The sequence below is a fragment of the Sapajus apella genome, unplaced genomic scaffold (assembly GCF_009761245.1).
Source record: "Sapajus apella isolate SASKATOON/1434 unplaced genomic scaffold, GSC_monkey_1.0 scaffold8, whole genome shotgun sequence".
NCBI lineage: Eukaryota > Metazoa > Chordata > Mammalia > Primates > Cebidae > Sapajus > Sapajus apella.
The window spans coordinates 4,811,685-4,826,061 of NW_022436948.1; the positions used below are offsets into that span (position 1 = coordinate 4,811,685).

The following is a 14,377-nucleotide window of genomic DNA, read 5'->3' on the forward strand; positions in this document are numbered from 1 at the left end:
GGAGCATCTGCAGGGCTGCAGTCCAGCACCGTGGTGTGGCCACCAGGCACTCACCAACCAGTGGGACCCAGGAGGAGGGACGAGCCCAGAGATCAAGGGTGCTCTTGTGTCTTCTCTCCTGAATTTTGGACGGGGGCTTAGATTTGGGTGACCACATCTCTGTTTAGAGTGCTTACAGTTTCCAAACCATTTGCAAGTCCAGAAGCCACCATCCTTCTCATCCTCTGGGGTGGCCCAGGGCTGGGGCCATGGTCCTGAGCTTAGCTTTTCATTTGAAGAGGTGGAAGGTGCTGACAGTCACTTTACTGTAGGGCTGGGCTCAGGTCTTCTTTAGGTCCTGAGTGGCAGTCTAGCACAGAACCAAGGGCACATGGCACCTGCCCTGCCCTCTGCCTGTGCACCCACCTCCCGGTGGAGAAGACACTCACACAGGGGAAGCAGGGAAGGTGGCAGGCCTCATTCATCCCTCACCCCTCACTCACCCCGTTACCCACCTCCTCACTCAACCCCTCACCCACCCCCTCACCCACCCCCTCACCCACCCCCTCACCCAGCCCCTCACTCACCCTGTCACCCACCCCCTCACTCACCTCCTCACCCCCTCAACCCCTCATTCAACCCTTCGCATCCTCATCCTCCCCCTCACCCCCTCACTCCTCCTCAGTCACCCCTTCACCCTCTCACCCACCCTGTCATCCCCTCACCCCTCACCCCCCCACTCACTCACCCCTTCAGCCTCTCAATCACCCCTGGTCTCCTCACCCCCTCACTCACTCCCAGCCCTGTCCCTCCCATCCTCCTTTTCTTTGTGTGGGAATCTGGGGCCCCTGGGCGGTGTCAGTGTCTCCAAGACCCCAGGAGCCCCCAAGACCTCGTTATCCAGGACACCCCCACCTGGCTCCCAGGAGTCTCCGTTGGGTCACAGGAGTGTTCAGGATGTGTGCTACTGGGTTTGGGTGGGCTGGAGGGGCGTCTTCCCTTCCCCAAGCAAGAAAAGACCTCCCCCAAGGGACCCCTGATTCCACCCCCAGCAGTGGGGCCCCTGCTGCCTGCCCTGTCCTTGCACCAGGGGAGACCCTCGGGGGGAGGGTGCTGGGTGACTGAGCGGCTTCTGCTGGTCTCACCCCACTGGCCTCCTGTTTGTCGCCCTCAGCCTGCGGGGTCACCTCGAATTCAAGCCGCCAGAGCAGGATCGTGGGTGGTGTGAGAGCACCCAAGGGGGCGTGGCCCTGGCAGGTCAGCCTGCACGTCCAGAACGTCCACGTGTGTGGAGGCTCCATCATCACCCCTGAGTGGATTGTGACGGCCGCCCACTGCGTGGAAAAGTATGCCAGGGTGGTGTGGGCTGGGTGGGGGCTCCAGGCTGGCCTCCTGCTGCCCTGTGACCTTGAGCAGGGCCTCCACCCTTGCAGCTCTGGGTCCTTGTGTTTAAATGGGGAGAGTATTGCGCCTGCTTCCTAGAGTTGTGGGACACCAGGTGCGCTCCTGCTGGGCAGTGCACGGCTGTGTCGTCCTTCAGCACGCATGCACTGTGTCCCCTGCACTAGGGGTGAAGGTGCAGGTGGGCCTTTCTCCACTAGGTTGCCATGACCCGCTTTCCTTCCAGCCACTGTCCTGCCCTTAAGCGAAGCCCCCACTCCTGAGGTCTCCTCTCTCCGAAATGCTAGTCCCAGGAGACCGCACACTCAGATGGGCACAGGGGCCTCAGGCTGCCCTGCTGGAAGGTCCCTGGGGTGAAGTGCTCTGGCCCACAGCACAGCTCATGCAGAGGGTTAGGCAAGGGTGAGACTACCTGTGTGGTCTTAGCATTAGCATTTGTGGAAGCTACCCCCCTCCCCTTTTTCTTAAACACATAATGATTTTGGTCACATGCTGCTTTGAAGGCTGTATATTTCTGCCTTAAAGAGAGGCCGAACTGGGTTTGACTCTTGGCCCAGTCCTCTCTGGCTTCAAGGCCTTAGGTGAGTCACTCAACGTCCCTGATCCGTGGCATCTGCCCCATAAGGTGGGTGTGCCCTTCTCCTCTCGGGCTGCTGTGAAGGTCGAGGAAGAAAGGGCTGTTACCCAAGGGTGCTCCCTTCTCTCTCCGTCTTCACACCCCCGGGTGCACTGGGCCCTCTAGGAGCTGGGATTCTATTAAGAGGGAAACACCTGGAAAAGGGAAATGGTTTGATTGATACAGGAGTTCAAGTCTGTTCATCTGTACCCATTTATTAAACACCTACCCTGTGCCGGGAAATGCTTTGACATATAAAGGAAAATAAGGGCCAGTCGTGCTAGAGATGGCCTTGAAAGCCCAGGGAGGGATGTCGGCCCCATTATGAGTGCTGCAGATTCCTCAAAGGTGACGAAAGAGCCAGAAAGAGGGACGAGGTTGGGGCTGAGGCAGGGACTCTGGGTGGGGGGAGTGTCGGGGAGCAGGGGAGGCCGAGCGCCCCCTCCACCGTCTCCCTGTGTGGTTTTTGGTGAGTGATCCTGCCTCTGGGTGTCTTGCCTCCAGCTTCTGATGTTGGAAGTTCATCCACTGAGGGCTCTGTGTTTGTGACTCTGAGATACTGAATCTTCTCTTCCAGACCTCTTAACAACCCGCGGCACTGGACAGCATTTGTGGGGATTTTGAGCCAGTCTCTCATGTTCTACGGAAGTGGACACCGAGTAGAAAAAGTGATTTCTCATCCAAGTTACGACTCCCAGACCAAGAACAATGACATTGCACTGATGAAACTGCAGGCGCCTCTGACTTTCAGCGGTATGCGGGGCTCGGGCTTGGCAAGCAAGTCGGCCGATCCTTAAGGAGGTGTCGGCTGGAAATGACACTCGTGCTGTGCTAAATGGGAGAGAAGCAGTGAGGGTGACGTGCAGCGGGTGGCCCATGGGAGTGGCTCGAGGAGGCCGAGAGCACCTGCCGCATTCTCGGGGAGGCGGCAGCCGCCACATCTATTCTGTACTGTACCGAGTGACAGTGACTCCAGCCAGCCGCAGAAAAGGCTAGAGCAGGGCTTTCCCACTGCGGTACTCTTGGCATCGGGGGTGGCTCTGCTGTGGGGCTGTCTTGTACCTTGTAGGATGTTTAGCAGCGTCCCCCGCCCCCAACCACTGGAGGCCAGGGGCTCCCAAGTTGTGACAACCAATGTCGTCTGTTGACATTGCCAGACACCGCCCTTGAGGCAAAGTCACTTCCAGTTGAGAACGACTGGTCTAAAATGTATAAAGGTCCCTGATTTTTAAAGATATGTTCTTAAAGCAAGATGCCTAATTTAGAACAGACATGCTTTCTCTTAGCTTCTTATTCAGTCCTACTCTGGTCCATCCAAGGGTCTGGAATGTTCTAGACCCATGTGGATGTAGAAACAGCAAAACCTCACCCGTCCCTATAACAAGTCTGTATTCTGCACGGGCCTCTGGGGAGAAAGCGGAGCCCATCGTCGTTTTGGCTATTGTCTCCTGTGTGTCTTTTCCATCTTGGTGACCTGGAGACGTGTACTTTTAGGAGCAGAGCTAGCAAATAATTCCACTTATAGGCAGAACTAGAAAATAATTTCACTTATAAGTAGCATAGCTTCTTGCCTGCCAAAAGGAGGGGTCTGGCAGGGGCAGAAAGTGAGGGTGCAGGGCTTGTTGGGATGCAGGGTCCTCTGGGCAGGGTGGTCAGGGTGCCAGGCCCAGCATCCCGCATGTGGGAAGTCCAGGTGGAGACAGGCTGAGGCCTTGGGTGAGACCAGCCTGGCTCACTGTGTTTTCTCTTCTTGAAACAGACGCAGTAAAACCAGTGTGTCTGCCCAACCCAGGCATGAATCTGGATCCAGAGCAGCCCTGCTGGATTTCTGGGTGGGGGGCCACTGAGGAGAAAGGTGAGGCTCCCTGCCATGCAGGTCTGCAGGGCCCACAGATGGAGCATTCGGTTCGGGAGTGGGAGGCCCAGGTTTTAATCCCAGTTCTACTATTCAATGATTGGATGACTTTGGGTGATTCCCCCACTCCTTATGCCTCAGTTTCTCCATCTGCTAAATGGCAGAAATCCTGCCCAGCCTACCTAATACACAGTGTTCTTATTACGACCAAATAGAGCAGCATGCGGAACGGCTTTTGAAGTATCTGGGTCACAAGAGGTTAGAGGTGCAGGGTCTCCCATGTTGCACCCGTTGTGAGTTAAGAGCTCCCTGGAAATCCCACTGAAGCGCTGAGTGACCGTGGGCTTGGTGAGGATGGGCTTCCTGGACCTATGGTGGCCACATCTAAGCCTCGTCCTCTGCCCTGATAATCGTAGAGAGGGGCCCGCTCAGTGCCCTTCAGTTGCGATCTGCGTTTCTCTCTGACAGTCTTTCAAATGAAGGGAGCCCAGCAGCTGCTTCATTTTTATGGATGGCTGGAAGTGCTTAGCAGCAGGCACAAAGGTTCATTTTATAGGTTGTTTATATCCTTGTCAAAAGCTTCCAGACCAGACAGACAACAAAACCTTCCAAACAGGGGAAAAGCACAAAGGTTGGGTGATTTGGGGGGAGTGTCAGGGGAGGTAGTGGAGGCATCCTGGCACCTCATCAGCAGAAACTTACTGCAGTGGAGCCCAGGCTGGGCAAGGCCTCATGGAACCTAAGATGAAGGAATATCAACAAATATTTGTGTGCACCTGCACCTAGCATGGGCTGGGTGCTACTCAGGTACCAGGAATGCAGAAGTGAACAGAGTAAGACAGATATCTCTGCTCTCAAGAGCTTCAAGTCCCTTGTGGATGTGGGGAGGGGCAGGTATGGTCAGACAGACGGGAGACAAACAACTGAGTGAGGTACTTCCAAATGTCTGAGGGTGAGGATTGCATGGACCTGGCTACTTTAAAGGGGTGGTCAAGGAAGGCTTCTCAGAAGAGGTGGCATTTGAGCTGAGACTCAAATGGCAGAAATGTGTACAGAAGGAAAAGGCTAGTGCATGTATCTTAAGGCGTGGTGATCAAGGGGCCAAGGAGGTGGGCTGGGGCCAGATTGCATAGCTTACGGATTATGGTGAAGTCATCAACTTCTCATCTGCTTGAGGTAGGGAGGTTGTGAGCAGGAGAGTGCCGTGATCTGGCAGCTGTGCAGGGAGTCGCAGGAAGGGAGAGGATGAATGGACGAGAGGATGACGGTGACGAGGCCATTGCTGTGGTTTCCTGAGGCAGGAAGGCAGGTGCGGGCGTGGACATGGAGACATGACGGTGCATTTGGGGTAGAGCCACCAGGCTTGCTGATGGGTTGCGTGTCTGTGGGACAGAGTGAGAAGTCAGGGACCATGGCTTTCCACTCTGTGACTGAAGCCCCAGTGTGGCAGGTGGTGCCCTTTTCCAAGCCAGGGAATGTGGGTTTGTGAGAATTTGGGGTGCGAGAGGGTGCGATGGGTGGTTCTGGTTTGGCACGTTAAGCCCACGGTGCCCAGGAGATACCCACAGGGGGAGCAGCAAAGCAAGAGTAGGAGATGCAGATGCAGCAGGCGCAGGCCATGTCTTGAGACGTTCTAATGTGCAGCGGAGCCGAGAAGCAGGTGGTCTAGGGAGGGTCGTGTCGTGTGTGCTCCAGAAGGGTTTGTGACAGAGGGGAAACGGGAGCCCGTGTGTCCTGGGTAGGGTTCAGTGAGGAGCAGGAAAGTGGTTGAGTAGAACCAAGCCATCAGGTGAATGAGAGGATTGCATGGCACTGATGGAGCCCTGTGGCTTCCGAGCTGGGAAGTTCTTTCCCTGCAGCTGAACTCCAGAGCTGCATTCAACACAGGCACTGCCAGTGCTAAGGAGAATCCAGGTTCCCCAGGAGAGGTCTTAGTGCTAGGATGGGCTGACAGGGGGCAGGGCTGGAGAGAGCGGTGTGGCCACCTGCGTAGTGTGTATGGAGGTCTCAGGGAGGGAAGCGCACGCTTCCTGAGAGAGCTGCTGGCAACACTGGGAGCTCAGCAAGTCCCCCTGTCCTTAGGGAAGACCTCAGATGTGCTGAATGCTGCCATGGTGCCTCTCATTGACCCGCAGAGATGCAACAGCAGATACGTCTACAACAACCTGATCACGCCAGCCATGATCTGTGCCGGCTTCCTGAAGGGGACTGTCGATTCCTGCCAGGTCATTCAGCATTTTTATTCTACTTTGCGTCTTGCCAGATCCTACTGAACCCCCCTGAGAGACAGGGCATTCTTGGGGTTAGCAGAGCCTTCTAGGGGACACGGAGCCAGCTTGGGGCAGCCATGGGAAGCGATGGCCACGAACAGGGCAAACGCTTCGGTGACAGAAGCAGGTACAACCAACAAAGCCTGCACACCACGCGCCCTCTGAAAAACGGAGTTAGCAAAGGTGTCAGTGGAACGGAAACAAGTATTTAGACCATTTTAAATTATGAACAGCAATTTATTTAGTAACTATTAGCGTGTACAGGTTAAAATTCACAGCCAGGGTTGTCTCTTTGGGGGTTGTATCTCTCTTACCATCACCCCTCGTTGGTGGGGATTCAAAGCCCACACAGTCACTCGTAACTCACACTGTGACCCATGCCCCCACCTCCTCTAGGCCTGGTCAGTGGTTTCCAATGGCTTGTGACTTGATTTTCTGCTCTCCGTACCTTGCTGTGTCCCCCAGGGTGACAGTGGAGGCCCTCTGGTCACTTTGAAGAACAGTGTCTGGTGGCTGATCGGGGATACCAGCTGGGGATCTGGCTGTGCCAAGGCTTACAGACCAGGAGTGTACGGGAACGTGACGGTATTCACGGACTGGATTTACCAACAAATGAGGGTAACTATCTATCCCATCCTCCTTCTGACTGTGTTCTCCAGTTCCTTGAGCCAAAGCCAGACATCTGTTAGGCGTGGTTCTGCTGCCAGAAGCTGACTGCTGACCACTGGTTGGCATGAACCAAATCCTGCTTCCTCCAGCCGCAGCCCCGCCTCACCCTGTGCCTACCCATTGCCCGTGGCCTCTCACTGGCTTCACTTGCATATTTGTCCTGGTGCTTGGATGAAAAGCGCTGGGCTCGGCTTGTGTGAAACGCCTTCGTGCTCTGCCGACCACACTTACTGCTGGCTCGGCTGACGCAGTTATTCCACCCAGACCACCTCACATCAAACTTTTTTTTTTTTTTTTTTTTTTTTTTTTTTTTTTTTTTGGGACGGAGTCTCACTCTGTTGCCCAGGCTGGAGTGCAGTGGCGTGATCTAGGCTCACTGCAACCTTCACCTCCCGGGTTCAAGTGGTTCTCCTGCCACAGCCTCCTGAATAGCTGGGATTACAGGCACGAGCCACCACGCCCAGCTAATTTTTGTATTTTTAGTAGAGACGGTGTTTCTCCATATTGGCCAGGCTGGCCTTGAAGCCCTGACCTCAGGTGATTCACCTGCCTCAGCCTCTCAAAGTGCTAGAATTACAGGCGTGAGCCACTGCCCCTGGCCTCACACGAAACCTTTGATTTATAGAGAGCAGAGGAAAGAGCTGACTACGCCCGTCCTTTTCTGGAGTTACTGAGTGGTCCCTGGGCAGCCCCAAGGTCAGGGGCACCCAGAGTTCTCCGGTGCTCCAGACTTGAGCACGAGGGATGGTCCCAGGGGTGCCATGTGCACCTCATGGACATCTCTGCTTAGCAGAGCCCCTGGCCTTGGGCATTGCCAGGATAGCGGGTGAGAACCAGATCTTCTCATCCTAGGGGCCTCAGGACCTGTGGTTTTCTCAGATTTCTATGCTTTCCAGGGCTGGGCTACTAGTGGAAGAAAATGCTCTATTCTGTTTCCTCTCAAGTCTCCCAAGATGCCCAGCCTGTTGAAGGAGGAGCAGAACCAGGGAGCATTTCCTGCTAGGGCCCGACCTGTGTCTCCTTCAGATGACACATGGGACTCAGGGCCTTCCCATGACCAGGGACCCAGCTGGGCCTTGCCGGGCACAGGGCCCAGTGCTGGAAACATGACGCCGGGAGCAGCAGGGCAGGAGGGAAGCTGGTAGGGCTGAGACAGTCAGCCAGGCTGAGGGGCGGACTCATGCCTGGTTGGAGCTGGAAAATGAGTGGGTGTGTTTGGCGAATGCAGGCGAGTCCCATGGCTGTGCGGGGAGGGGAGGGCTGTGTGGCAGGAGAGCAGAGGGGGAAGCCCAGGCTCTGCTGAAGAGATGCCCCTCACACCACCTCCGCATGCATTGCCCACTCCTCCCATAGCTCCTGCCCCGCCATGCTCAGCCTGACTCTGACTTCCACACTGGAGAGAAACATGATCCCTTTGTGCTATCAAACTTGCTTATTTGGTTTCTAAGCACTTCATGTGAGTCTAAAGGAAAAAATTTTCTACCTTTGTCTTAAGAAAATAACACTTTTTTTTTTCCTATTTGAACAGGCAGACGGCTAATCCACATCATGTTCGTCCCCGACGTGGTTCTGCAAGAAAACAAAGGGGCCGGTTTGGCTTCCCCATGCATGATTTACTCTTCAAGATGATTCAGAGGTCACTTCATTTTTGTTAATCAGCAGTGTGTCTGGCTTTGGCACTCTCTGCCAGTCTGTGCAGGCTGCAGTGGCTCCCCTGCCCGGCCTGCTCTTCCTAACTCCTTGTGCACAAGGGGTGATGGCTAGCTGGCTGTGGGCATGGCAGCAAAGTGTGGAGGAGAGGGGTGGAGTCTGCCCCACTGGGATCTTCCTTCGGAATCCTTTCCAGTGGCTGTTGCCTCTCAGCTGCTGGACAGCTTGACACGGAAAAGGAAAGACATGGAAAGGGAAGCAGCCAGTTGGCACCTGCTGCGGCTGCCCTCTGGGACCACTTGGGTAGCGCCCCCCAGCCTCACTCTCCACAAGGGACTTTTGCTGATTGGTTCTTAGTGCCTTAGCAGCCCCAGATGGTGGCCCGAAATAAAGGGACCAGCCCTTCATGGGTGGTGACGTGGTAGTCACTTGTAAGGGGAACAGAAACCTCTTTGTTCTTACCAGGTGAGAGTGTAGATAGTGTCTTCCCTTGGTGCAAGGGAAGCAATTGCAAAGGTACTTGCCCTGAGCACTCCTGGTGCAGGTCTCCACTTGCACCTCCAGCGGGGCACCTCCTCATCCTCCCCAACCCTGCTCCCACCACCCTGGAGATTGCACATGCCCCTTGGTCCTGGCAGGATGCCAAGTCTGGCATCATGTTGGCCTCTTTAGGCCTGCTAGTCACTGGAAATTGAGGTCCATGGGGGAAATCCAGGATGTTCAGTTTAAGGTACACTGTTTCAATGGTATGTTTCTACACATTGCTACCTCAGTGCTCCTGGAATCTTAGCGTTTGATGTCCCCAATTAGTTCATCTACATTAAACTCTTTGAAACTGTATCATCCTTGCCAAGTATGAGCAGTGGCCTGTTTGAGCTGCTTTGACAAAATGACTGGCTCCTGACTTAATGTTCCATAAATGAATGTGCTGAAGGAAGGTGCCCATGGCGACAGTGAAGAAGAGAAATGTGTTTTGTTTTGGACTCTCCGTGGTCCCTTCCAATGCCATGGGTGTCCAACCAGGGGAAGGGTCCCTCTTGCATTGCCAAGTGCCGTAACCATGAGCATGACTCTACCATGGTTCTGCCTCTTGGCCAAGCAGGCTGGTTTGCAAGAATGAAATGAGTGATTCTAATGCTAGGACTTAACCTTGACATGGAAGATCATGCGGGCCCATCCTCAGGATCTGTCTGTGCATGTGCCTCTGCAGAGGGCAGCATTCCCAGGTCCCTTGGAAACAGGTGGCATCGTAGGTGCCTGCTCCCCAAGACACATTCTAAAAAGCGTTGTAATGGTGAAAAGTCTTCCTTCTTTATTGCCCCTTTTTATTTATGTGATCAACCGTTTGTCTTTTTTGTATCTTTTTTAAACTGTAAAGTTTAATTATGAAAATGAATATCATGCAAATAAATTATGCAATTTTTTCCAAATAATTACTTGGGGTTCTGCCAGGCGAGCAGGACCAGTCTGTGTTTTCTTGGAAGAGGGTGATGTTGAGGGTGCTGGTCAAAGGAACAAGGTGAGACCAGGCCGGGCTTGACGCACATCTGGTTGGTGCCCTCAGTTCCTGCAGCCTGTCCTATTGGAGAGGTCCCTCGAATGACTCATTATTATTGTATTAGCCTGTTTCCATGCTCCTAATAAAGACATACCTGAGATTGTGCAATTTACTAAAGAAAGAGATTTATTGGACTTACAGTCCACATGGCTGGGGTGACCTCACAATCATGGCAGAAGGCAAGGAGGGGCAGGTCACATGTTACGTGAATGGCAGCAGACAAAGGGAGAGCTTGTGCACAGAAAATCCCCACCCTCCCTTTTTTTTTGAGACAGAGTTGCACTCTTGTTGCCCAGGCTGGAGTGCAATGGCACAATCTCGGCCTACCACAACTTACATCTCCTGGGATCAAGCCATTCTTCTGCCTTAGCCTCCAGAGTAGCTGAGATCACAGGCATGTACCACCACATCCTGGATAATTTTGTATTTTTAATAGAGACAACGTTTTGCCACGTGCCCAGACTGGTCTCAAACTCCCAGCCTGAGCTGATCCAACCGCCTCGGCCTCCCAGAGTGCTGGGATTACAGGCATGAGTCACTGCGCTGGGCTAGAAATTCTCATTTTTAAAACTATCAGATCTCATGAGACCCATTCACTATCATAAGAACAGCACGGGAAAGACCCGCACCCATGATTCAATCATCTATCAGGTCCCTCTCATAACACATGGGAATTATGGGAGCTACAAGATGAGATTTGGGTAGGAACACAGAACCAAACCATATCATTCTGCCTCGACACCCCCCAAATCTCATATCTTTACATTTCAAAACAAATCAGGCTTTCCCAACAGTCCCCCAAAGCCTCAACTCATTTCAGCATTAACTCAAAAGTCCACAGTCCAAAGTCTCATCCAACACATGGCAAGTCCCTTCTGCCTATGAGCCTGTGAAATCAAAAACAAGCTAGTTACTTCCTAGATACAATAAGGGTACAGGCATGGGGTAAATACAGCCATTCCAAATGAGAGAAATTGGACACCACAAAGGGGCTGCAGTCCCCTTGCACAAAATCCAGCAGGGCAGTCAAATCTTAAAGCACTAAAATGATCTTCTTTAACTTCATGTCCCACATCCAGGTCATGTTGATGGAAGAGGTGGGTTCTCATGGTTTTGGGCATTTCCACCTCTGTGGCTTTGCAGGGTATAGTCTCCCTCCTGCCTGCATCATGGGCTGGCATTGAATGTCTGTGGCTTTTCCAGACACTTGGTGCAAGCAGTCAGTGAATCTACCATTCTGGGGGCTGGAGGATGGTGGCCTTCTCCTCACAGCTCCACTAGGCAGTGCCCCAGTAGGGACTCTGTGTAGGGGCTCCAACCCCACATTTCCCTTCTGCACTGCCCTAGCAGAGGTTCTCCACGAGGGCCCCACCTCTGCAGCAAACTTCTGCCTGGGCATCCATGTGTTTCCATACATCTTCTGAAATCTAGGCAGAGGTTCCCAAATCTCAATTTTTGTCTTCTGTGGAGTGTCAGGCTCGACACCATGTGGAAGCTGCCAAGGCTTGAGGCTTGCACCCTCTGAAGCCACAGCCCAAGCTCTACATTGGCCCCTTTTAGCCATGGCTGCAGTGGCTAGGATGCAGGGCACCAAGTCCCTAGGCTGCACATAGCATGGGGATCCTGGGCCTGGCCCATGAAACCACTTCTTCCTCCTAGGCCTCTGGGCCTATGATGGGAAGGGCTTCTGTGAAGTCCTCTGACATGTTCTGGAGACACTTTCTCCACTGTCTTGTAAATTAACATTCAACTCCTTATTAATTATGCAAATTTCTGCAGCTGACTTGAATTTCTCCTCAGAAAATGGGATTTTATTTTCTATTGCATTGTCAGGCTGCAAATTTTCCAAACTTTTATGCTCTGTTTTCCTTTTGAAACTGCCTTTAACAGCACCCCAGTCACCTCTTGCATGCTTTGTGCCTTGGAAATTTATTATGCCACATATGCTAAATCATCTCTCTCAAGTTCAAGGCTCCACAAATGTCTAGGGCAAGGGCAAAATGCCACCAGTCTCTTTGCTAAAACTAACAAGAGTCACCTTTGCTCCAGCTCCCTACAAGTTCCTCATCTCCATCATCTCCATCTGAGACCACCTCAGTCTGGACTTTATTGTCCGTATCATCTCCATCTGAGACCACCTCAGTCTGGACTTTATTGTCCATATCATCTCCATCTGACACCACCTCAGTCTGGACTTCATTGTCCATATCATTAGCATTTTTGTCAAAGACATTCAAAAGTCTGGCTGTGGTGATTTATGTCTGTAATCCCAGCATTTTGGGAGGCCAAGGCACATGGATCACCTAATGTCAAGAGTTCAAGACCAGAGTGGTCAGCAGGGTGAAACCCCATCTCTACAAAAATACAAAATTAGCCAGACATGATGGCAGGTGCCTATAATCCCAGCTACTTGGGAGGCTGAGGCAGGAGAATCGCTTGAACCCAGGAGGTGGAGGTTCCAGTGAGCTGAGATCCTGTCAGTGCACTCTAGCCTGGGCAATGGAGTGAGACTTCATCTCAAAAATAATAATAATAATAATAATTTTAAAAAGCCATTCAACAAGTCTCTAGGGACTTCCAAACTTTCCCACATTTTCCTGTTTTCTTCTGAGCCCTCCAAACTGTTCCAACCTCTTCCTGTTACCCAGTTCCAAAATCACTTCTCCATCTTCAAGTATCTTTACAGCAGTGCCCCACTCTACTGGTACCAATTACTGTATTAGTCTGTTTCTGTGCTGCTGATAAAGACATACTCAAGACTGGGCAATTTACTAAAGAAAGAGGTTTATTGGCTTAACAGTTCCACATGGCAAGGGAGGCCTCACAATCATGGTGGAAGGCAAGGAGGAGCAAATCACATTTCACATGGATGACAGCAGGCAAAGAGAGAGCTCATGCACAAAAAAGCCTGTTTTTAAAACCTGCACTGCCCTAGCAGAGGTTCTCCATTAGGGCCCCACCCCTGCAGCAAACTTCTGCCTGGGCATCCATGCGTTTCCATACATCTGAAATCTAGGCAGAGGTTCCTAAACCTCAATCCTTGACTTCTGTGCACTAGCAGGCTCAACACCACAAGATCTTGTGAGACTCATTCACTACCATGAGAACAACACAGAGAAGACCTGCTCCCATGATTCAATCATCTCCCACCAGGTCCCTCGCACAACACCTGGGAATTATGGGAGTTACAAGAGGAGATTTGAGTGGGGACACAGAGCCAAACCATATCAAATATTATTTTTTGAGACAGAGTCTCACACTGTTGCCCAGGCTGGAGTGTAGTGATGCAATCTCAGCTCACTGCAACCTTCATCTCCTGGGTTCAAGCTATTCTCATGTCTCAACCCCCCAAGTAGCTGGGATTATAGGAACATGCCACCATGCCCAGCTAATTTTTGTATTTTCAGTAGAGATGGGGTTTCCCTATGTTGGCTAGTTTGGTCTCTTAACTCCTGGCCTCAAGTAATCTTGGCCTCCCAAAGTGCTGGGATTACATGTGTGAGCCACTGCACCCAGCCCCTTGAACGACTCCTGAGTGGGCATTGTCTGGGGCTGAAGTGTTGGGGATAGTCTTGCCATAAACTCAGGTGCCCCATGTATTCCCAGTCTTTCTTCTGGTTCTCCCATGGCTACCTGATCCAGCTCCAGTCCCATTTTCCCTTCAGGCCAAGACTATCACCCCAGAGCCTGACTCTGTAAAGAGCCACACCCACCCCTGATTGGAGTTCAACTCCAGGCACAACCCTCTGCTGCTATGAACACAAAGGGAGCATGGTGTATCAAAGTAGCCCAGCATGAGCCACAGCTTACATTCCTGTTGCGTCTGGTGTTTTAAGACAAATGCCACTTCTAAAGTAACATTGAAAAAATTCACTAATGCAGTAGCTAACTCCTTTTAAATGTGTTTGCCCCACAAATAAGCTAGATATTTGTTGGGATGTATTTGGCTAAACGGCTTGTTGGAGTCATCTTTTTTGCTGGAGCTGAAGAGGCCGATTTTATAATCTCCTAAAAAGCCCACCGACCTACGTGAATAGTCAGATCTTTTTTTTCCCTTGGATGAAAATGAAAGTGGGATCTGACCACTTGAAACCAAGAACTGTGTCCCTTTTGTTGCTTTTAGTGCTACCGAGAGGAGGATTTGCCACTCAGATTGGGTTCTCTTCCTCTGAAACAAAAACTGTTATTTGGGAGAACTTTCTGGTTGACTGGTTTTGCTTCTTGCTTGAGAAGGGTAGTGAGAAAGGCATGTGCTCCTGAGCATCTTAGAAGATAGTCACAAGTTGATATGGTCTGGCTGTGTCCCCACTTAAATCTCATCTTGAATTGTAGCTCCCATAATTCCCACATGTTGTGGGAAGGGCCCAGTGAGAGGTAAT

The 14,377-nt window shown here is 52.0% G+C and overlaps 1 protein-coding gene across 4 annotated transcripts in view; it reads left to right on the forward strand.

The window, feature by feature from the left end:
• Positions 1–10,110, forward strand: part of TMPRSS2 (transmembrane serine protease 2) — a 44,524-nt gene extending 34,414 nt beyond the window's left edge. For 2 of the 4 annotated variants that reach the window (XM_032276820.1, XM_032276823.1), the window contains exons 8-13: positions 1,154–1,325; positions 2,574–2,749; positions 3,756–3,851; positions 5,934–6,076; positions 6,587–6,739; positions 8,319–10,110. In XM_032276820.1, the coding sequence (XP_032132711.1) occupies positions 1,154–1,325; positions 2,574–2,749; positions 3,756–3,851; positions 5,934–6,076; positions 6,587–6,739; positions 8,319–8,330 (752 nt within the window). In that variant the 3' untranslated portion in view covers positions 8,331–10,110. The remainder of the gene's footprint in view (positions 1–1,153; positions 1,326–2,573; positions 2,750–3,755; positions 3,852–5,933; positions 6,077–6,586; positions 6,740–8,318) is intronic. The other 2 variants (XM_032276822.1, XM_032276824.1) reach the window with 2 other exon arrangements.
• Positions 10,111–14,377: the final 4,267 nt, after the last annotated feature.